Source organism: Podarcis gaigeae (genome assembly GCF_964106915.1).
Source record: "Podarcis gaigeae genome assembly, chromosome: 7".
NCBI lineage: Eukaryota > Metazoa > Chordata > Lepidosauria > Squamata > Lacertidae > Podarcis > Podarcis gaigeae.
In genome coordinates this window covers 86439798-86462484 of record NC_139683.1, presented here as the reverse complement: position 1 = coordinate 86462484, position 22687 = coordinate 86439798, and the positions used below count along the sequence as shown (strand labels likewise).

At 46.0% G+C, this 22687-nt stretch overlaps 1 protein-coding gene across 1 annotated transcript in view; it reads left to right on the top strand.

Moving 5' to 3' along the window:
- Positions 1 to 22687, top strand: part of LOC310849409 (uncharacterized protein) — a 49984-nt gene that overhangs the window by 18557 nt on the left and 8740 nt on the right. Inside the window, exons 3-4 of the mRNA XM_083749567.1 lie at positions 8915 to 8973; positions 19188 to 19276. Coding sequence (XP_083605693.1) covers positions 8915 to 8973; positions 19188 to 19276 — 148 coding nt within the window. The remainder of the gene's footprint in view (positions 1 to 8914; positions 8974 to 19187; positions 19277 to 22687) is intronic.

Sequence of the window (22687 nt, the reverse complement as noted above, 5' to 3'; positions counted from 1 at the left end):
GATTCTGGATATCAACGACAATGCGCCTGTGTTCTCAAGTAGCACAATATCTCTGCAGATCTATGAACTGGCTGCACTGGGTGCCCGTTTCCCCATCCCACACGCACAGGATTCAGATGTAGGAACTAACACTTTACAGACCTACCACCTCAGCGCCAATGAGAACTTCAACCTCAACGTGAAGGCACGTACAGATGGCACCAAATTCCCAGAGCTAGTACTGGAGAAACCCCTGGACAGGGAGCACATCGCTGTCCACCACTTGGTCCTGACAGCTGAAGATGGGGGCATATCACCCAAATCTAGCGCTATTCGAATTGCTGTCCACATTCTGGATGCCAATGATAATCATCCGGTTTTTGACAAACCTACTTATTATACCCGCTTAGTAGAAAACTCTCCTCCAGGAACTCTGGTGATTAAGCTGAACGCAACAGACTTGGACGAAGGGCCTAACGGAGAGGTGCAGTATTCCCTCAGCAGCCATAACTCAGAAGCCTTGCGCAGGATATTTGCTATCAATGAGACTACGGGAGAGATCCGTGTCCAAGGGAACCTGGATTTTGAAGAGGCTAATGTCTATGAGATCGAAGTGGAGGCTAAGGACATGGGCTCCCCTACCATGGAGGAACACTGCAGTGTTATGGTAGAAGTCACGGATGTCAACGACAATGCACCTGAAGTTATTCTCACCTCTTTCTCCAGCTCTATGGGTGAAGATGCGCCTCCTGGCACTGTGGTTGCTGTGATACATGTCAAGGATAGAGACTCTGGGGATCAAGGGAAAGTCCGGTGTGATCTGCCCAGAAACCTTCCTTTCAAACTTCGGAAAGACTTTGAGCACCAGTATTCCTTGCTCACCAGTGAGCAGCTAGATCGTGAGAGCACTCCGCAATACAACGTCACCATCTATGCCTTTGACTTGGGGAATCCACCTCTTTCTGAGCACACCTCTTTCTCCATAACTCTGGCAGATGTCAATGACAACCCACCTCATTTTGACAGGCCATTTTATGAAGCCGTCATAGAAGAGAACAATCCAGTGGGAGTGGTACTGCTTAGAGTTTCTGCAACAGATTCTGATAAGGACCAGAACTCCCGTTTGTCTTATTCTGTTTTGGCGAGCCCAGGGCAAGGATTGATTGAGGACCTCACCTCTTATGTCTCCATCAGCCCAACAAATGGAGATGTCTTTGCAGAGAGCCCCTTTGATTACGAGCATACGAATCATTTTCAGTTCCTGGTGGAGGCATGTGATGGTGGCTCCCCTCCTCTCTGCAGCAGAATCATGGTGCACATCTACCTCCTAGATCAGAATGACAATGCACCCTGGATTCGATTCCCCTTTACTGGGAAAGATTCTGTTGTACAGTTCAGAATTCCACGATCTACTGCAGCCAATGCCTTAATCACAAAAATTATGGCAGTGGACTTGGACTCTGGGCGAAATGCTTGGCTCTCTTACCATGTAGAGCAAGCCACAGACCCTGGTATTTTCAGCATGGCCCTCCGTAGCGGGGAGGTGAGGACTACACGAGCATTCCAGGACATAGACAATCCTACCCAGGACCTTGTCCTGGTTGTCAAAGACTCAGGTGATCCTTCCTTGTCCACCTCAGTCACTGTGATGGTGCTCTTGGAGGAGAGCAGCCCTGAAACCTTTCTGGGGTTAACAGCTCACTCAGTGGAAACTGAGGGACCTCCCACATTGACTGTGTACCTTATCATCTCCTTGGCAGCAATTTCCACCATCTCGCTGATGGCTTTGGTGGCCTTGGGAGTCCGATGCCTCCGCCGTGATTCACGTGCAACATCTACCATCTTTGGATGCTGTGGAAGCAAAGCTGGTGGGCTTCAAGATGCTTCAGATCATGTGATGGGACATTGCCATTATCAGCTGAGCCCTGGAGATGCCATGATAGGAGTGCAAGTGGCCACTTCTGGACCCCCTGCCCGCGGATACAGATCCTGCTTTTCTCCTGTCTCAGACATTAGTGAATTTGTATTCATGAAACCTAATCTGACACTTAGGACAGCCTCTTGCAGCAATCTCACTGAACCCAGCTTCTTTGGCAAGGTGAGAATTTTCCATGTAGTGTCCCTATTTTGTTCCAGCCATGGCACCACCTTTCTTTTCTTTTGAGTTTCCCTGCACCTAGGAGAAGTGCCTGGGGTGGGGGTGAGGAATCAATGCGTGGTCTCAAGCATAGGCTGTGATACATTGCACCTATCTGCTCCAAAGCTTTGTGTGCCTAATTTTTCTCTCTTTCTTTATGAGGGGGGGGGGAGGGGGAGGGGGAGGGGATTGAAGTGAAGAGGTTGCAGGAGGGTAGAGTAGCCCCCTCCCCCCTCCTGGAGTTACAGCTGCCGTCAGCAGCTCGCCCTGTCTGCGTTCTGCACCTTCGATTCCTGCTTTTCCACCAAAGGGGCATCAAGGGAGCTCTTCTGGCCAATGGCTCCCTTGGGTCAGCCCTCCAAATCTCTCTGCTGCGCTGGGAAAGGAATGGGAAGCGCAGGGAGGGAAAACTGGTGGCAAGAGAGATTGGGGAGGGGGGAGCAGCAGGGTGTGTGTGCGTTTCGGAGAAGGGGCTTCTCTGCTGCTGCTGCTGCTGCTGCCGCCGCCGCCGCCGCCGAGGAGGGAATTGCCGCTTGTCTGTATCCATTTCACAGCCCCTTTTCTCTGCTGCTCCTTTTGCCAATGAGCTGCTGCTGATCCGAGCGCTTTAAAATCCCCCCGCTCCCCCCTCCCGCCTCTCCAGCTGCAGCCCGCGCCTTTCCGCTGCACAGCACCTCTCAGGTCACCCCGGAGCCGCCAGGAGCAGACCTGGGGGGCGGGGCGGGGGGCACCGGACTGCGGCGGGGTCCGGAGGCAGCGGCGGCCACCCCCGGGCTGGATACCTGGAGCAGAGGCAGCCGCTGGAGACGGCCATCCTTGCGCGCAAAGGAGCCAGGCATGGGCGGCGGGCAGAGCTGGTCGTGGCAGCTGCTGGCGCTGGTGGCTGCCGTCTTGTCCCTGCCAGGGCTCATCCCCGCGCAGATTCGCTACTCCATCCCGGAGGACCGGGACCCAGGCTCTTCCGTGGGGAACGTGGCGAAGGACCTAGGCGTGGACGTGCGGAGCTTGTCCGCTCGCCGCCTGCAGCTGGTCAGCGACGGGATGCGCCACTACTTCCATGTCAACCTCGCCGACGGCATGTTGCTGGTCCACGAGAGGCTGGACCGCGAAGCTCTGTGCAGCTCCAGCCCCACGTGCTCCTTCCCTCTCCAGCTGGTGCTGGAGAACCCCCTGCAGCTCCACCGGGTGGAGGTGGAGATCCTGGACGTGAACGACAACGCCCCCAAGTTCCCGAAGGACAGGGTTTCCTTGGAAATCACCGAGGTGGCCAACCCGGGCACCCGCTTGCGCCTGGAAGCCGCCGAAGACCCGGACACGGGCTCCAACTCCATTGCCACCTATGAGCTTAGCCCAAGCGAACATTTTGCCTTGAGCATTAACGTCAGGGGGGACGGGGTCAAAATGCCCGAAATTGTGCTGGAGAAGCTTCTAGACAGGGAAAAAGCCGCTGTCCATCACTTAGTCCTGACAGCTCTGGATAGTGGGAATCCTGTTCAGTCTGGGACTGCCCAGGTGACCGTCCACGTCCTGGATGCAAATGACAACCCCCCTGTGTGTGACCCGCCAGTGTCCAAAGTTTATTTGGAGGAAAATGTCCAGGTGGGGACTGTCGTAACTAAGCTCAATGTTACGGACTTAGATGAAGGTCCCAATGGAGAGATGGAGTATTTCCTCAAAGCCAGCAATAGCGCACCTCTGAAGCTCCTTGACTTATTTAGCTTGGATCCCCAGACAGGGGAGATCAGGACCAAAGCTCTGCTGGACTACGAAGAAGCCAATGCTTACGAGATAGCTATCTACATAAAAGACAAGGGGTCCCCTGCCATGGAGGGTCACTGCAACATCAGAGTGGAACTTGTTGATGTCAATGACAACCGCCCAGAGATTATGCTGACCTCCCTCTCTAGCCCAGTGCAAGAAGATGCACCCACAGGAACAGTCATTGCCCTGATCCAAGCAAAGGACAACGACTCTGAGGAAAATGGGCAAGTCCACTTGGAGATTACCAGGCACATCCCGTTCAAACTGGTGTCTTCATTTAAGGGACATTATTCACTGGTGACCAATGGGCCCCTGGACCGAGAGAAGGCTGCTGGATATAATATCACAATTAAAGCAACAGATTCTGGGATGCCTCAAAAATCCACCCACAAAAACATATTTATTCAAGTCTCAGATGTCAATGACAATGCGCCCACTTTCTCCATCCCTTCATACACTGCCCATGTGGAGGAAAATACTTCCCCTGGGACTCTAGTTTTTTCTCTGTCAGCCTCAGATCCAGATGCAGGTGTCAACTCCAAGCTGTCTTATTCCATTCTGGACAATGGAAATCATGGCTTACCCATTTCGACCTATTTCCACATCAACCAAGAGAATGGCAGCATTTACACATCCAGGATGCTTGACTATGAGCAAGAGAAAGTCTTTCAAGTTGCAGTGGAGGTGAAGGATTCGGGTTTCCCACCCCTGAGCAGCACAGCCACTCTTCACTTGTTTGTTGTGGACCAGAACGACAACGCCCCGGTGATTGTGCACCCGCAAGTCTCCAAGGGCTCTGCCTTTCACCAGCCAGTTCTGCTCCCGGTGGAACCTGGATTCCTGGTGACCAAAGTGGTGGCTGTGGATGCTGACAGTGGCCACAATGCTTGGCTGTCCTATGGTTTGCTTCAGGATGCCAATGAAGCCACCCCGTTCAAAGTGGAACGCCACTCAGGAGAGATCCGGGCTGTTCGGGCATTGAGGGAGCCTGGGGTGTCCCACAGGTTGGTGATAGAAGTAAGAGACAATGGAGTGCCGTCTCTCTCAGCCTCACTGGTTCTTGTGATTTCCTCAGAGGATAATGCTGTGCAGGACTTTTCCAAGTCCTTGGACCTTCTCCCCAAATCACCTTCCAGAGCCCCCAGCCTAACTCTCTACCTTATCATCTCTCTTGTGGCCATCTCTCTGGTCTCTTGCGTAATGTTGGTTATTGTGGGGGCCAGGTGCTTCAGATCTGGCCTCTGTGTCCCCAGCTGGTTCATGTCACACTGCTGTAGTAAGAGGACAGACAGGAAATCCACCATAAATTTCACTGGGCGCCCACATCCCGAAGGCTTTATCAGATACCTTGAAGTGGGCGGAGCTGGAGCTCAGCACTACAAGTCTTGTCTCTCTCCAATGTCTGAACAGGGCGAATTCTTTTTTGTTAAACCTTTCAGTCATTCCACTACAGCAGAAAGCATGCTTGCCTTTGAGCAGGCAGGCAGTGTTTTGCAGAGTCCCACTGATGGGGTAAGATACACTAAAGTGATTCTTAAAACATTTCTGCTTGCAATCCATAAATCCATATTTATCTGCCATATTTATCTACCATAGACTTCCATCTGCTAGGTGTAAAGAGGTAAATGAGGTGTGTATGCATGTGTGTGTGTGTGTTGTGGAGGGTGACATCCCGGGGTTCCTTCATTTTGCAGCTATTATGCTTTTTACAAGGTGCATGTAGGGCTTTCATTTCTTTCCATGCTACACTCTCGCCAACTGCCTCCCCCCCAGGATGTTCTATGGTAAATTGGGGTGAGAGGAGAATGCATGTGCAGTGGTTGCTCTTGATTAGGACTCCTGGGAATATGATTAAAGGGTGGTATAAAAATATTATAATAAAACAAATATATAGGGTGATAATCCAACACATGCATCCCATCCGTGCAAGGATTTCTGCTTGTGAAATGGGGTCTGCCCCCTTCCCTCCCCCATTCTTCCTCTCCACATGCTCCACAAACTCTCCCCAAATCTGCTCCAGAGGGTTGAGGAACCTCCAGACAGAGTTAGGTGGTGCACAGCGAGTGGGGCAGGGGGGAGGCAAGAGGCAAGGGGAGTCCTGTTTTGCAAGAGGAAACCCATCTGCTGATGGGACGTTTAGGTAGCCCTATGCTGGACATAAGGTCGGGTGGATCCACAGTCCTGTTTGGGTTGCTACAGATGCTTGTCAGTTAGGCTTTTAAAAACTCAGTAGAATTATTATTATGCCACCCGTGTGCACAGCACTTTACAGAGTAAAGAAAAGCACAACCCATGGCCCTGCCACAAGAAGCTCTCGACCTAAATGTAGTCAGAGAAAAGGGGGAGGCAAGTTTAGCGAAGGATGAATGAGAGCAGATGCAGCTACAAACGAGCTCTGTTCCAGACCTTCTCTACATGTGCAGCAAACATTTGGGGAAGAAGCCAGATCTGAACAGACTTTGACTCCACTCTCATCTCAGCTGGAGAGGGAAGCCAGAGGTTTAAACCAAAGGCTTTATGGAAGAAGTTAGTTCTGAGCAGAGGTTCAAAGGAAGAGACTGAAATGGGACCACATGGGTGTATATGTTGGGGCATCTTTAGCTGCATCGTTTTGCACAGATGTGCTTAATGGATCCTTTAGCAAAAGAGACTGTGATGGTGGTGATGGTGAGGATATGGGTCAAAAGGTGAGGGTTGCTGGATTCATTTAAAAAAGTACTCCCTACTCACCTCACTGCCACCATTATCAGAGTTCTGTAAAACTGTCAGGCAAATCCAGATCTATCACCATCTTAAGGTAATATTGTGGAAAAACTGTGAAGCTGCTAGTGTTTGTTACTTTGCCATTTTGAGCATGTTTTAATTTTGACATGTTGCATCGGGGGTCTTCGCCCCAAAAGCAGCCTGCAAGCGTTTAAAACAAGTACATCCTATAAATACATGATTCTGTGACATCACAGTTACACTTAAGCAGCACCTTAGGGAAAACTTCTTATGACCATTCACTGGGACGTTCTCATGTGGAAGTCCCATTGAAGTGAATGGGCATTTCAGAAGTGCACAGGAGGGCATCATCAAGCCCTTTCCATAAGAGTGGCAGGAGCTAAGAGTGACTGCAAATGAGACAGTATATTTTTAACTGAATTATTTGGATGTGTTATAATGTGAGTAATTGATACATTTTAAAATATAAATTAAAAAATTAAAAAACATATTTTTAAAAATGAAAATTTCCCATTGGGTTAACACAAGGGACAGGAAGCAGTGAGCCCTTGGTGAAAGGGGCAGGCTCAGCTTATTTAAGAAAAAGCAACAATACAAAATTTACATATCAGTAATTTTAACAAACTGCTCTTACTTCATTTTTGCTTCTTTCCTGCTTCTAAATTTTGCTGGTGCTATGAAGATACTATGTGCAGAATGAATGCAGTATTCTGCAACACATGACACTCTGTTTTGCAATCCTTATCGTACACAGCTTTCACATTCCAGCTTTTGCCACCTCGTAAAGAAATATAGCTGAAATTTGAGCTTTTTGAGACTTGGGGACAGGAACTTAACCATTTTAGGAATGTCTAAATCCACATTTAGAAACTTAAATAAACAGGTGCCATTTTCTAAACTTCAGAAAACCACAGGTTGTGTGTGGGGTTTTTTTAATTCAATGTGTGCTGAAGATGCTCAAAATATATTTAAAGAACTGCCTGTATTTAGGTGTTTAAATTTAGGATTCAAGGTTTGATTATTGTAGCCTCTGGCTCTGCAAATTATAGAAGCAACTGAGGAAGTAAGTGTTCACAATGAATAACTCACAGGAAGAGGCTTGTTTCTGCATATTTAGTCTGCAGAGAAATATAATACATGCTATATACTGTTATATATGATAATTTTACACATAGACATACATAAATAGATTTATGAACTTGTTTAACTGACACCAGTAGTATATTTTAATCCTTTAGCTTTCACAGATCAATAATCAGTAAAGCTGGAATCCTCCTATTGTAGTAGGACACATTGTCTCAACCCCTAGCTATGTCTACTCAGAAATGAGTCCTATTGAATTTAATTGGGCTTACTCTCAGGCAAGTGGGGTTTGGATTGCAAGCATATAGTTTTTTATTTGCAGGATCCTTGGAGTCCAGATTTACCTGAATCAATTCTAATTTTGACGTTGCTTGAATAAGATGTCGATTACACCCTTGTATCCTGATCTTAAAACATGTTTATCCATTTTGTTTAAGGAAAAAAGACATAAACAACGGTTCGGGTGCAAATCTCTTTAATGGTGTGGAATATTATTACTGAAGGATTAATGGAGGAAACTGACAGGATATATGGAGTTTTGCAGCATGCATCAACCACAGTGTGTCTTTCAGCTGTGATCACAAAGAGCCATTCAGACATGCTGCTCATAGTGGCATTTTATGTACTCCTTTATTTACAAAATGTCCATTGTTCTAATAATACAACAATGTGGGTGGAAAGTAATACATGGCTCAATCTATTCTGATATAGTGTCTTCGGTTGCGCCTTCAAAGAAATCATTATTGTTGTGGGAAATGGAATTTATAATCTCAGTGGGCGAAAAAGATTGCAAAGCTCCAAAGATCAAAGGAAACAGAAGACATTAAATCAAAGCCCGAACACTGACCTGTTTCAGAAAAGATTATAAATTAGGAAATTATATTAGCATTTTAGATGCTGGTATTCTCTCAGTACCAATTAATTCTGCTCTTCTCTCCCCCCCACCCCCCAAAAAAATATTCCTGATGTTCTGGTGTTCTCTGGATTAAATGATGCCCCTTCAAGCTTATTTCATGCTTCATTTATTCATGGATAGTTTCTGACTGTCTTATCTTCTGCAAAATTATTTAGATTATTTTCTTATCATGTTAACCAATCACGCTTCTTTAGAAGTATTTCGGAACATATAATGATGTTCTCTGCTTGTGTGTGCATGTGTGTGTATATTTTATAGCTGAGCTTCATTTTAGGAATAGAAGCCTTAAACCTCTCTTTGTGTTTCTCTTGCAGCAAGCACAACCTAACACAGACTGGCGTTTCTCTCAGGCCCAGAGACCAGGAACCAGTGGGTGAGTTATTTATTTTCTCATCTTCTGCAGAGCTGTTCCAGAGTTCCAGCTATGGATTTTCGTTCTGTGCTGTTGTGGAAATGCACTCAATATATGGATGCACAGCTGAGGCGGCAGCAGCCTGATCTTTCTCTACAGCTGTTCTGCCACCATTTCTATAATACATCGTGCTAAAAGAAATTCGAAAGGGTTGTGTGAGTTTGAGTCTATGTTATCTCACACTTCAGTTTTCCATATGCAGTGAATGAACCAACCTATGGATTAAGGCAGGAATGGGGAACCCATGGTCCTCCAGATGTGTCCAGACTACAGCTCCTATCATCCCTGACTGTTGACCACCCTGGCTGAGACTGATGGGAGTTGGAGTCCAACAACATCTGGAGGGTCACAGATACCCTATCCTTGGGTTAAGGCATATTCCTGAGCTTCTTGTTATACTGGTTGTCTGGTTCTATCTAATGTTACCAAAAAAGAAGAAGCTGGGTTGTAAATAAATGAGAGAACTAAATGACTTACCAACAATCTCTTGTCAAGCTATTAAGTAAATCCAACTGAGCTGAATTGCTTATTATTATAGGGTTGCCAGTTGGCCAAAAAAGAAAGCTCTCACTCTGTGCCTCTGCAAAAGTCGTCAAGTGGTAGTATGGAGCAAGGTGTTTCACCATTAATTTGCTGCAGAACGAATTGCAGTTAAAGGGGCTGGCCAAAACTTGGAATACACAGTCATGTAGATTGGAGGAGGATGCTGGATGATGAAAACATGGTCTGGTAGGACTTTCTGCATCCCTCAGATAATGAATATCTGAGACAGCTGGAGAAAGCCAGCAGCACCCCAAACCACAGACAACCATGCTAGAATGAAGCAACACCTTGAAAACTCCTTGACATTGTCGTCATGTGATAAAGTTGGGCTCTAGCCTGCAAAAGATTCTGCCTTTAACAAACACAATAGCTTTTAAAGGTGCCACAGGACTGACTCCTTTTGTAGGTTTTGCTTCCCTCTATGGGCCCGACACACTTCTAGCTCTGAAAACTGTCCTCTTATTAATCAAGGATGTCAAGTTCAATATTGTCCAGAATAAATTGAATATATAGAATATGAATAGCCTTGGGGTGTTGTAACAAATGAACAAAAATCCCAAAGGAAAGAGTGGTGACAATACAGCAGCTTTGTAAATAGAAGCTGTTATCCCCTTATTGAAAGTTGCATGGTGAGTCTGTGTCTCAGGTGACTGTAATTGATTGATTTAGCAAAATTTATATACTGCTTGTTTATAAATAAAACTTCTAAGCGGTTTACAAAATATATTATTATTTATTTAATTTCTATACCCACAGTGCCTCTGTCTTGCCAGGATTCGAGCTCAGTTTATTTTCCCTCATGTAGTCCACCATTGTATTCAGGCCTGCATGACCTCCCCTGATTCAGATGTTTTCAAAAAATAGACCTGAGCATTGTCAGCATACGAATGGCCTCCTGCCCCTAAACTCCTAATGACTACTCCCAGTGGTTTCATAGCATTGGGGATAAAACAGTGGCCTGTGGCATAACTGCCAGGGAGCCAAAAAGCACTTTTCCAGTGCTCCTTTCTGCACTTGGTCCCATAGGTGGGACCAGGACAACTGTAGTACAGTGCCCCCAGATCCCCACTTCACAGAGCCAGTCCAGGAGGATTCCATAGTCCAGAGGTATTCATAGTCCAGTGTGCCGTGGCATCCCAGGGTGCCTTGAATGATGGTCAGGGGTGCTGTGGGCAACACTGGCCTCTGTCCCTCTTTCTTTCTTTCTTTCTTTCTTTCTTTCTTTCTTTCTTTCTTTCTTTCTTTCTTTCCCTCCCTCCCTCCTTTGATGCCTTCTCAAGTCTCAGCCTCCCAAAGATTTGCACAGCTGTTTGTTGCAGCAGCCCGGGCTATAAGCCCTGCAGGTGAATGGTGCCTCTGGGAGACACCTCTTTTTTGGGGGCAGGGGGACTAGGGGTGGCAGCAGTGGCTGCCCAGAGGACTCTCAAGGAGAGGGGAGGGGAGAGGGGAACAGGTTGAGGGGAGGCTGCCAACTCTGCAGGCAAGGGGTGACACAACTGGGCATCTGAGCCCCACAGGGGTCCTGCAGAAATGTGGTTGGTCAAGGGAGCCGTGGACTCCAAAAGGTTGAAAACCTCTGCCATAGTCAATGGTATTGAAAGCTGCAGAAATACTGAGAAGTGGGTGCAAAGTTGCACTGCTCTCAGCCCATTCTCTTTGGAGTTCCCCTGGACACCTCCATCCATAGGCGCCAGCTCCTGAGGGCTGAGGCACTTTGCCCCCCCCCCCAAATAAATGTTTGGGTTTTCTGCAGATTGATGTTTGTTCTGATTAAGCAGTAAGCAACGGGTTTTCCTGGGGGAAACTGCAGGCCCCAAAACCCCTCTCTGACACTTGAAATCGTGAGACAAAGGGAAGTGCAGATGGACCATGAGCCACAAATGTCTTAACTCTAGAACCAGGCACTTGTTTTTCAAGTTGCCAATAGCAGGGTTGTGTACTTTTAAAAGGGGTTTCTGCTCCAGTGTCTTTTACTCGGGTAATCAGAAGCTTTTAAAAGAAAGCTGATGTAGAGCCATGGCAAAGAGACAGAGTGCTGACTCAGGTTCAAATGTCACCTCTGCCATGAAGTCATAATAAGGTAGACACAGGCAAGCCAGCCTCGCTCTCATCCTCTGCCTTCCCACCCACTGCCACCGCAATCTGGAGGCTAACACTTACATCAAAAGTGTTTACATCAAAACAATGCAGGTGGAGCACTGGTACAGATGTCTCTTATCTCTGCCCCTACTCTTTGTACCTTTAACATCAGCCTGACATGGAGAAATATCTGGCATAAATATTCATGGTGGGGTGAGCTTTACCAGATGTGGTCACCCTAGTACCTTGTACCCAATTACATTGAAAGAAGTAACTTGGGCCATTAAAAATACTAATTATGGCAATATGCCTACTTTTGTCATTCAGAAAACTCTTTAGTAACAGATGTTTAAGCATCTATTGGCCAATTGAACTTGACAGTCCTTTGATTGCGAAATCAACAATGGAGACACACCTGTCCCTGAGCAGAGTTTTTTTAGAACTTCCAGAGCAGGAGAACAGACAAAGTGGATTTACTGGATATACATTCTGATATATTCTTATTTTGCTTAGGGAATTGACACAAGAAAGCTGGTGTCCACCAGAGTTGTGTTGCACCCCCCGCCTACCCAATTCATAAAAATACTGCAAATTGGATAAATCACCTGGCTGTTTTTAATAATAATAATAATATCCTACAAAAGATGGAATATATTAAAGAGGTAGCTTAGGGTAAAAAAAGGAGGCACATAATGCCTGCATCTGAATAGATCTGAGATGCTTGTCCCAGCAGGCTTCTGCAAACTGAACTGCAGCTGTACAAGCAGGAATACATTATGTGAAACCTTTTGCTCTCATCACCACATCTGCATAATTGGGGAAAGTGCCAGTAGTTGAAACTTTTCCCAATTGCACAGATGCCTAATGAGAGGGAAAGGCTTCACTTGCAGAAATCTTCTTACACACCTGTTAAAGGCTCAGAAAATCGGCCAGAAAATGTTGGCAACTCCAATCCAGAATGCAGTAAATATACTGTACTGTAGTAAAATAGGTCACTGAGTGTTTGATGAAGGGCTTTTTGTTCCTAGATTAGAAGCAACATCATCATAGAAGGCAGCATTCTTCAGCCCTCAAGGAAAAGCTCAGTTTGAGCTTCCTGGTTGTCCAGACTTGCTGCTGCTGCTGCTGCAGCAGAGCTGCCAACTTTTCAGCCAGTCCTTTTAGCTCTTCCTTAACCATTTGAGCTTCAGCAGTGAACAGGTGATTTGCTCCATGGCATGAAAAGCTTCACTTCTGATTTCTTCCAGTCAGACCCTTGTTAATGGCACAGGAGCATTTCCCCCCCTGAGCAGTTGCACATATGGCCATTTCCAAATTTTAGATCAGTATTTGGCACGATCAATGTATATTCTCAGTGGTTTAATTTCATTTCGTCTTGGTCTACTGTTTCTGCCCCCAGTTCAGCAAAGATTGTAGATAAAAATGGGGAGGGGGAGGCTCAAGATACTCAGGGGTTTGTCTGTTGACTTTTTGGTTGGGAGAGGCAGTGGAGATTGGACAAGATGGGCCCACATCCTCTTTGGTGGCATCTCTCCTCCTTTGGGTCCAGCCCCACACTGCTGCTGAAAGAGAGAGGTGGGGGTGGCTGCTGTTTCTGTGACTTCTCCTCCTCCTTGCTCTTGCCCTGCTCACACGCCTGGAGTGGCAGGTGTGGTTCAGCTCCTGTTGATTTGTGGTGGTGGTTAGATCATGGTGCTGATAATGCCAGGGTTGCCATTTCAGTCTTCATAGGGGCAGCTGCATAATCCTGCATTGCAGCGGGTTGGACTAGATGACCCTCAGGGTCTCTTCCAACTCTACAAGTCTACGATTCTATGATTCCTTCACATCACTGGACGCTTCCTGGGGTTGTGTGTGCTTGTGTGTTTCCTAGAGTGGCCGAGGACCGGATAGCAACAGCCAGACAGGGCCTTCTCACTTGTAGCACCCCTTGTGGGGCTCTCTCCTAGGGAGGCTTGCCTAGTGCCTGTGTTAATATCTGCTAGGCACCAGACAAATGCCTTTTTATTTCCCCAGGTTTTTAATTTCTGGTGCATTTTTATATATCCACTTGGATTGTTTGTTGTGCTCTCTCAACCATTTTATTGATGCTGTTGTAATACTTCCTTGGAAACTCTTAACTGAAGAGCAGTATAGAAATGTTTTAAGCCAATCAATAGGATTTAGCGGTGGACCCTCTTCTGTTGGGGCTTCGGTCTCTGTGGGTGCCTAGTAATGCTGATCCATGGCACCTTGTCCTCGAGTTGACTACTTCCACTGCATTTTCTAAGCATTTCCTTAACTAGGACCTAAGACCTCTTTCTCCAGTCTTATGCTCCCTTTATATAGAAATAAATCTGCAGTTTTTAGCACTCTTACACAATTGTCTGCAGTCCTCTTCTCCCAAATAAGTGATCTCCTGCAGATTTGATAACTGTGTAGTAATCTGTGCGATTGTCTGTATTTTTTCTAGCGAATCACCTGTGCCTTTTAAATGTATGAAAGCAGAAATTCTGCAAGTGAAGTTCCCACCCCCCTTGCATGGAGTGATAATGAACGCCTCCAATAACTGTGATGAGGCAGAGGAGCACTGCTGGGGGAGGAAATGTGGCGATCCTAATTGTCTATAATCGCCTGCAATCTACTGTCTATATTTAAAGCAGCTTCTTATCATTGGGACAGTGCTAATGAGGGATTTTACTAGAAGCTTAACAGCAGCTGTCCATTAGTTTCCCTGGGCAAAGGTGACCAATTGTATCCTTACAACCTGTAGGGTTGCCACCTTTCTCACTGGCACTGCTTCTTCACCTTTAATAGCAGGTGGAGCTTCTCTTGGCAGGAAGAGAAAATTATGGGGAAAGCTCCACCCAATACTATTTTTGAAGGTACAGAAACAGTATTGCTGTTTTTAAAGTAGCAGTCCATTCCTCCCCGCCCCCACACATACACACATTTCCCCCCTTCACACAACTGCATTTTAATAAATCAGTCTAACATGATATTTCTTGAAATCTGATTGCAAATGGTGTCTGTGGCTCACAGTGCAGTTCAGAGATTTTTTTTCCTGGGGCAAGAGAGACTCAGTGGATACTGAGAGACACAATTAGCAGGCAGGTGCTTGGAATCATTTGTGCCATACCAGAATTCCCTGGAGTTACCAATGAAGTACTGCAGGAGTAGGGCGGCCACCTTGTCTTACTTGCCTTTAACAGCCAACCTTGCACTAGAATTGCCCATTTTTCAACTGGCCGATGTAGCTGTGCTGTGTGTGTGTCTGTATGCAAGCTCCTTGGGGTCAGAGTCTTTTCTTCACAGTCAGTAACCCAGGAGTTTGTAGGTGGCATCTCCAGAGGTACTTGCAGTGCAAGATCTGTTTGAAATTGCTCTCTTCCCTCCCTCCCTACCATCCACTGCCACTCCATTGCCTTTCTGTTCTGAAAGGTGTTCCCCCCTCCCCTCCTTATACAGGCAAACATAGACAATGAAGGACCTTGGCTAGAAAGCCTCGCTTCCTTTTCCGATCCCTGCCTTGCCCTGGGTGAGGAGGCCATTGGTCCACTGAGCTCACCCTAACTGGCAGTGGGTCCCCAAGGTTCTCAGGCAAAGGTTTTCTGCCCTTCTGGCCAACATCCTTTTAATGAAAACATTGAACCAGGAACCTTCAGCACGACAGCACATCCTCCGCCATGGCCTCTCCTCTTCTCTCGCAAAAGAAAATCCAGCGGAACTAACACATTCCATAGAAAATGCCAGTTAAATGCAGCACAGACATACAGTGGTTTAATGGAAGAAGTGTTTGTGATGCAATTGATGTAGCACGCATACACAGCAGGTTGCCATAGAAACTGCCAGTGTGCTAGATACAGGAGGGCCTCCTAGCCTTCGGAAGATGCTGAGCTGTAATGGCTAGAGCTCTGCCAAATCAGGAAACATTTCTTGTTTTTATTTAAGCCGAAGAGCGGATTAATTCATACCAGTACTTTGCATTCCTGTTCTTGCCCCCCTCTGTCTTTCACACCAAGGATGTGAAAATAACACAGTGACAGAGGAAGGCAGGGTTGTACTTTACATTATATATAGCATAACTGCATAACCTAACATATAATATTTTCTAGTTTGTTCTAATTCTGTCTGCTAACTAGCCTGACAGCTTCTTCCTTTTCTGGGTTGCCCCCACTGTGTGAGGAGACACGGCTTTTTTGGTTTGAGCACCCCAACGGGGGGACATTTGCCTATGCGGGAAACATAGTCAAGAGTGCTTCCTATGTGCCAAGCTTCTTTGTCATATCCTGCAATTTTTGGCAAAGTAACTGATTTGCTGTTCCACCCTTTTTGAACATGGGATGATTCTGAAGAGTACAAGGCAGTATACACACTCATACAAAGCAGCCTTATATTTTTATTCTGCTTTCCCACTTGTTTATTAGATCCTCTACTTTTATTGATTGCACTATTTCTATTAGTTTCATTTAAGCCTCCCTAGGCAGTTGGCTGAAAGGCAGAGTAAAAATGTATGGCAGTAAGTCCCATTGAGTTCAACAGGGCTTTCTCCCGGGTAACTGGGCATAGGATTACACCCTAATAAAGACAAGCAATTACTCTGGTAGCTGGCAGTCTGTTTTATGTTCAGACTTTTCTACTATCTTCTAAACAGGATGGCAAGTTTTATTTCCTTGTTTTTAATTAGAAACTATCTCAGTTAAGTTTTCTCTTTTTTAGAACAATAAGGATTATTTTCTTAATAAATGTTCCTTTGGGAATAACTGAAAATATCATTTCAGCCAACAGCATATTTGGAGTTCTAAACATAGACACTGCATTATTCTCAGCAAAAAAAATCAACACCATTCCTGGTGTTGAGCCAAAGAAATAGATGGGGGATACTGCTGGTGTACAGTTGTCATGGCCAGACTACCTTTTGGTGAGGCTTTGGCCTCATAGCAATAGTTATCTCCTGTGTGAGCTCATTACGATGATATTGACAAGCTGGAGCGTGTATAGAGGAGGGCAGCCAAGATGGTTAAGGGTCTGGAAACCAAACCTTATGGGAAATGGTTGAGAGAGTTGGGTATGTTAGCCTAGAGAAGAGGAGACTGAGAGAAGATAGGTTAGCCATTGTCAAATCTCCCTCGGGAGGTTGTGGACTCTCCTTCCTTGGAGGTTTTTAAGTAGAGTTTGGACGGCCATCTGTCAGGGATGCTTTAGATGAGATTCCTGCTGCATTGTAGGGAGTTGGACTAGATGCCCCTTGGGACCCTTCCAATTCTATGATTCTATGAAATATCTAAAGGGCAGTAGTGTGCCCATTCTTGAAGGATCCTACCCTGGACCCAGAGTTTTATGACAATACTGCTTTGTCACAAACACCCTGTTTTAGGTGAAGGTTCTAGAGAAGCTAATGACAGCTCAACTCCAGGTACTCTTGGAAGAAGCAGATTATCTGGACCCGTTCCAATCTGGGTTTGGGAAATGAACTGGCCTCAGTCACCATGGTGGATTGTACTCTTAGTAACTGCCCAGTGATTACTTTTTTAAAGGTATTTTAGAGTATATTGCGGACATTGGGAAAGCATTGAAGGCCAAGCAGTGATGGAGTTGCATGGTTGTCCCTACAGCTGCACTTATTTGGAAGTAAGTTCGGATTACTTTGAATCAGTGGGACCTGCTTGTAAGTATACAAATAAGGTCAGACTATAAATCAATGCAAGAAGTAGACACCAGGATATTAGAATTAGCTGAGTCAACAGCTCAAGAAACAGTTTTACAGGCAGTGTAAAGTGGTTCTGCAGCTGAAGGGATCTGCTTTGACATCTTGATTTGGTAGAAAGTGCTGCCAATTTCCGCGTCTCCCATACCGCCTTTTGTTTTAATGTAAGCACCAAATAGAGCTTTGTGGGTCCAAAAGCCTCTGATTGCACCTCTTCATGGATGTGGCTTGATAGAAGGGGGGAGTTTTATTTTTCCCATGGCATTGTGCTACTTATTGTTAAAAAATGAAATATATATGAAACACGGCTTTTCAAGAATGAGAGAGAAGCAGTGGGTATCCTAATCCACCTGGATCCTTGCACCCTGACATGAAACTCCTGGCTCACAGTTTCAGAAGAGAGGAGTAAGAATCTACCATTACTTATTGTCAGGATACAGAGGCACATACTCAGGCACAAATGCATTACAGACTCTCCAAGTGTCCCTATTTTCCAGGGATGTCCCTGATTTAGAGACACCATCCAGGTTTCTCATTTGATCCCGGAATGTCCCACTTTTCCTTAGAATGTCCCTATTTTCATTGGAGAAATGTTGGAGGTTGTAGAGTTATCTGACCCCTGAGCCATCTGAAGGCAATCCTGTATAGGGAAGTTTTTTTAATGTTTCATGTTTATTATGTTTTTATGTATGTTGGAAGCTGCCCAGACTGCCTGAGGCAACCCTGTAAGATGTGTGGGGTATAAATAGTAAAATTATCATTATGGAAACGATGCCTTATGAGGAACGGCTAAGGGAGCTGGGCATGTTTAGCCTGGAGAAGAGGAGGTTAAGGGGTGATATGATAGCCATGTTCAAATATATAAAAGGATGTCACATAGAGGAGGGAGAAAGGTTGTTTTCTGCTGCTCCAGAGAAGCAGACACGGAGCAATGGATCCAAACTACAAGAAAGTAGATTCCACCTAAACATTCCTGACAGTAAGAGCTGTTCGACAATGGAATTTGCTGCCAGGGAGTGTGGTGGAGTCTCCTTCTTTGGAGGTCTTTAAGCAGAGGCTTGACAACCATATGTCAGGAGTGCTCTGATGGTGTTTCCTGCTTGGCAGGGGGTTGGACTCGATGGCCCTTGTGGTCTCTTTCAAATCATGATTCTATGATTCTATGATTCTATGAATGGAACGTCTGTTCTCACTGGATAAATTTTGGAGGGTATGACAACATAATGTGTAATTTATGTGTTGAGCTTCTTAACTGTGTTCAGCAAGTTATTGTCAGTATCCTAAGTACACTAAGGGGGCAACATGCCCTGCTAAACAGCATGCCCAGTTATTGGAGATTTGGGCTCCAATAACAGTAAATTCCAGAGGGGTAGACCTGTGAGCAGCAAAAATAACAGATTTTTTTGTCATTATTGCAGCATGTGCTTTGTGAATCATGAGTTGCATGAAATACTGAGGAGAAAACTTCACGCATCTGCCAAAGTAGGCTCTAGTCCACAAAAGCTAATGTCACAATAAATCTGTTTTAATGTGCCATAAGACACCGTTGTGTACCAGAGAGAATGTCTGTAGGAAAAGTTTTTTCTTTTCCTTGCATAACAAGCACTCTTGCACAACTTTTAAAGGGACAGTAGCTTTGCTTTGCAGTAGTTTCCCAGTTAAGAGTACACCCATGAAGAAATTAGTCCCTCAAAAAAGGATACCTCCCTTGTACCTTGTGCTTTCTCCCCCACCCCCCCCCCAAAAAAACAATACTAAGAATAGAGTGCGCTGTGTGTGCTTTGTGGAGTAAGCGATCTCTTAGATTGTTAGCACTGTGTCTACTCTGCCTCTTTTTAATGTTCCATTTGCTTTGCTTTCTCCTTAGGTCTCAGAATGGGGATGAGAATGGGACTTGGCCAAACAACCAGTTTGATACAGAAATGCTTCAAGCCATGATTCTTGCATCAGCAAATGGTCAGTTGCAGCTAACATGTTCACCAATGTTATTACTTTCAGCTGTGCTGGGAGTGAGTGGAGGGGGGGGTGTGTGTGTGTGTGTGTGTGTGTGTGTGTGTGTGTGTGGAGGATATTTAATGTACATGCCTGTAAAAGTTTATACAGAAAGCTTGTACTAAAACAGCTTCGGGGTTATGGCAAGAGAGCCAAGGTTTGCGTGCTTCCTGAATAGCTGTGCCGCTATTTATCACCATACAGAATTCCATGGCAAATGGGCAGCTGGCTGGTTTGCAACTCTTTGTAGATTAAAGGGCTTCTTTGTTCTTAGAAGAACTCTAATCTCTTAGTCAATTAATGTTTGTATACAGGATTTTTTTCTTTAAAAAAAAAGCTCAACATAAAAATAGCTGGAGGCGGGTTCCCAAATATTGTTCGCATAGCTGCCTACACATCTTAAACAGTCCTGGTTAACAGTTGCTCAGGCTGGTTTAGGACCCTGACACGCATCTTTGGAATTAAAGCATTTACATTTTAAAACAGAGAGGGTTAGAATGCGGAAGTTCAGTTCAGCTCTGAAATGTGTCTTGGTAAAAATAGCTTTAGGGGGTCCATATGTTCACCACTGTCTCTCAGCAAATCCAGATCCAATTTCCTTGCTTTGCGAATTAAAGGATTGCTTTTGAGCTGTCTTCTGCACAGTTCCAGGGACCAGGAAGTCGGAAGCTGCCCCACAAATTGCAGATTGCCTGATGAGCAGTGGCAGACAAGCCAGCGTTTAACTTTATAAAGAGAATCTCAGACAAAAGCCTCACAATTTTGTTGTTGTTGTTTATTTGTCACTTTTCTAACACAGAAGAGTGTCCCAAAGCAACCTAACTGGATAAGACATTAAAACTCTGTATAAAATACAGTCATACCTCAGGTTGAAGTCGCTTCAGGTTGCGCTCTGCGGTGACCTGGAAGTAATGGAGTGTGTTATTTCCGGGTTTTGCTGCTTGCGCATGTGCAGACGCCCAAAATGACGTCATGCGCCTGTGCAGAAGTGGCGAATTGCAAGACGCGCGCACGCGGGTTGTGTTCGCTTCAGGATGCGAATGGGGCTCCGGAACGGAACCTGTTCGCATCCAGAGGTACCACTGTACAATACCTTAGCATGCTGACCTATGAATATGAAAGCATCACTTACTACCCTCCCAATTAATAGTCACATCCCTGGGTAAACAAATAGGTTTTAGTCTGGTGCCTAAAAGCAAACAACAGTGGTACCTGGTGAACTTCCCAGGTGCATTTCACAAACGGGGAGCCGCCACCCTCCACACCTCCCTCAGAGAAGGCACATCAAGAAGGACCTCTGTTGATATTTATGTGGGGTCACATGAGGAGTGGTGGTTCTTAGGTATTGGGGTCCTGAGCCACATATGGCTGTGTTAGTAAAAACCAGCACTTTGAATTGAGCCCAGAAACCAATTGGCAGCCCCTGCAGCCAGGCCAGAATTGGTGCTATATACTCAGATTGCCTTATCCCAATCGGCAATCTGGCTGCCAGCCTCTGAACTAGCTGCAGTTTCCAAACCATCTTCAAAGGCAGCCCTGTGCGTAACACATTAATCTAATTTAGAGGTTACCAGAGTGTGGATAACAGAAGTTATCACTGTCCAGAGGTTATCACTTGTGCCTCAAGTGACACTAAAAGATCCAGAAGTAGCCCCAAACTGTGTACCTGCTCCTTCAGGAGGAGTGTTAACCCCATGCAGAACAGGCTGAACTCCAGCCATCCAGTTTAGTGAAGCACCCAGTAACAGCACCACCCTGACCATTAGGTCCAGTCGTGACCGACTCTGGGGTTGCGTGCTCATCTCGCTCTATAGGCCGAGGGAGCCGGCGTTTGTCCACAGACAGCTTCTGGGTCATGTGGCCAGCATGACTAAGCTGCTTCTGGCGAACCAGAGCAGCACATGGAAACGCCGTTTACCTTCCTGCTGGAGCGGTCCCTATTTATCTACTTGCACTTTGACGTGCTTTCGAACTGTTAGGTTGGCAGGAGCTGGGACAGAGCAATGGGAGCTCACCCCATCGTGGGGATTCGAACCGCTGACCTTCTGATCAGCAAGTCCTAGGCTCTGTGGTTTAACCCACAGTGCCACCCGAGTCCCTTTTAACAGTGCCACAGTCTTATCTAAATCAAGGTTGTTGGCTCCCATCCATTTATCAGTGCTAGGCACTCCTCTAGCATATCCATCGCAACTCCTGCAGCTGCAAAGAGGGAAACAGAGCTGCATATCATCAGCACAGTGCTAGCAATGCACTCCAAAATGCAAAGGGACCTTACTCAGAGGTTTCATGTAGATGCTAAATTGCACAGGGGATACAATTGACCCCTGTAGAACCCCACTTTGGAGGCTCCATGGGGACAAGCAACAATCCACAAGCATTCCATTCTGTCAATGCAGCACATTCCCATCCACACTGGATCCAAAACACCACAAAATTAGGTAATCACTTCACAAACTGGCTGTTATCTGAATGTTGAAATCCCTGACAATTGCTTATTTAATTACGTAGTTAAAATTGCAAAATGCATATAAAACTAATACTTCTGAAGACAATGTGTTTTCTGGATCAGGTTATTCAGAGGCTGACCTCAGTGGGACTTACTGTCAAGGAAATGTGCAGAATTGCAGCATGCTTGCAAGTTTTAGATGTGATATCTTGCCTGGGGGTAAATACGGCTAGCTAATCATCACATTTATCCTTGCTGAGCTGACATCTCCAAGTGGCTTGTCCACACGGAGCATTATTTAGCTGTTAATCCACTTTCCCCATGATCATAGGGCCAGCAGCATTGCCTCTGCCCATAGAGCCAACTTCCACGGAAGCCAAGGCACCCAAAGGTCTCTTTAGCTCCGTCCCACCCAGTGAGACCAGCCAGGAGGAAGTGATCTAGCAGCTGCTTGCTCTGTGGGCAAGTCCAGACACAGACAAAGAGGAGTAAGTTGTGTAAGGAAAGAACACTGCCAAAGCCTCTCTTCCTTTGCCACCTTAGAGAGGATGGAGGTAAAGGAGCTGCATGTCAGGAGGCAAAGAGCAGGACCAGTGCTTTGCTGGGACCAAATGGGGAACCCCCTAGCAAGGCTGGACAGAGCTCCCAGAAGGGCCACCTGTTTTGTACCAGAGGGAGCCCACTCTGGATCTACAAAGGGGATCTGGTAGAAAGGGAAACAGAGAAGCTGTAGCAGTTCCTGGGGGGAAAGGCAGGATCTAGCTGCCTGTGCAGCACACACATTTAAGAGATTTCGTTGCCTGCTATTTGCGGAACCTCTCTCCCAAGCCACATAATGGGCTTAGTTCAGCAAAGCACACAAGCAAGCGAGATGCATTCAAGCAATCATGCTGTTCACGTCAGTGCTTTCTAATGTCCATTTAAGCAGA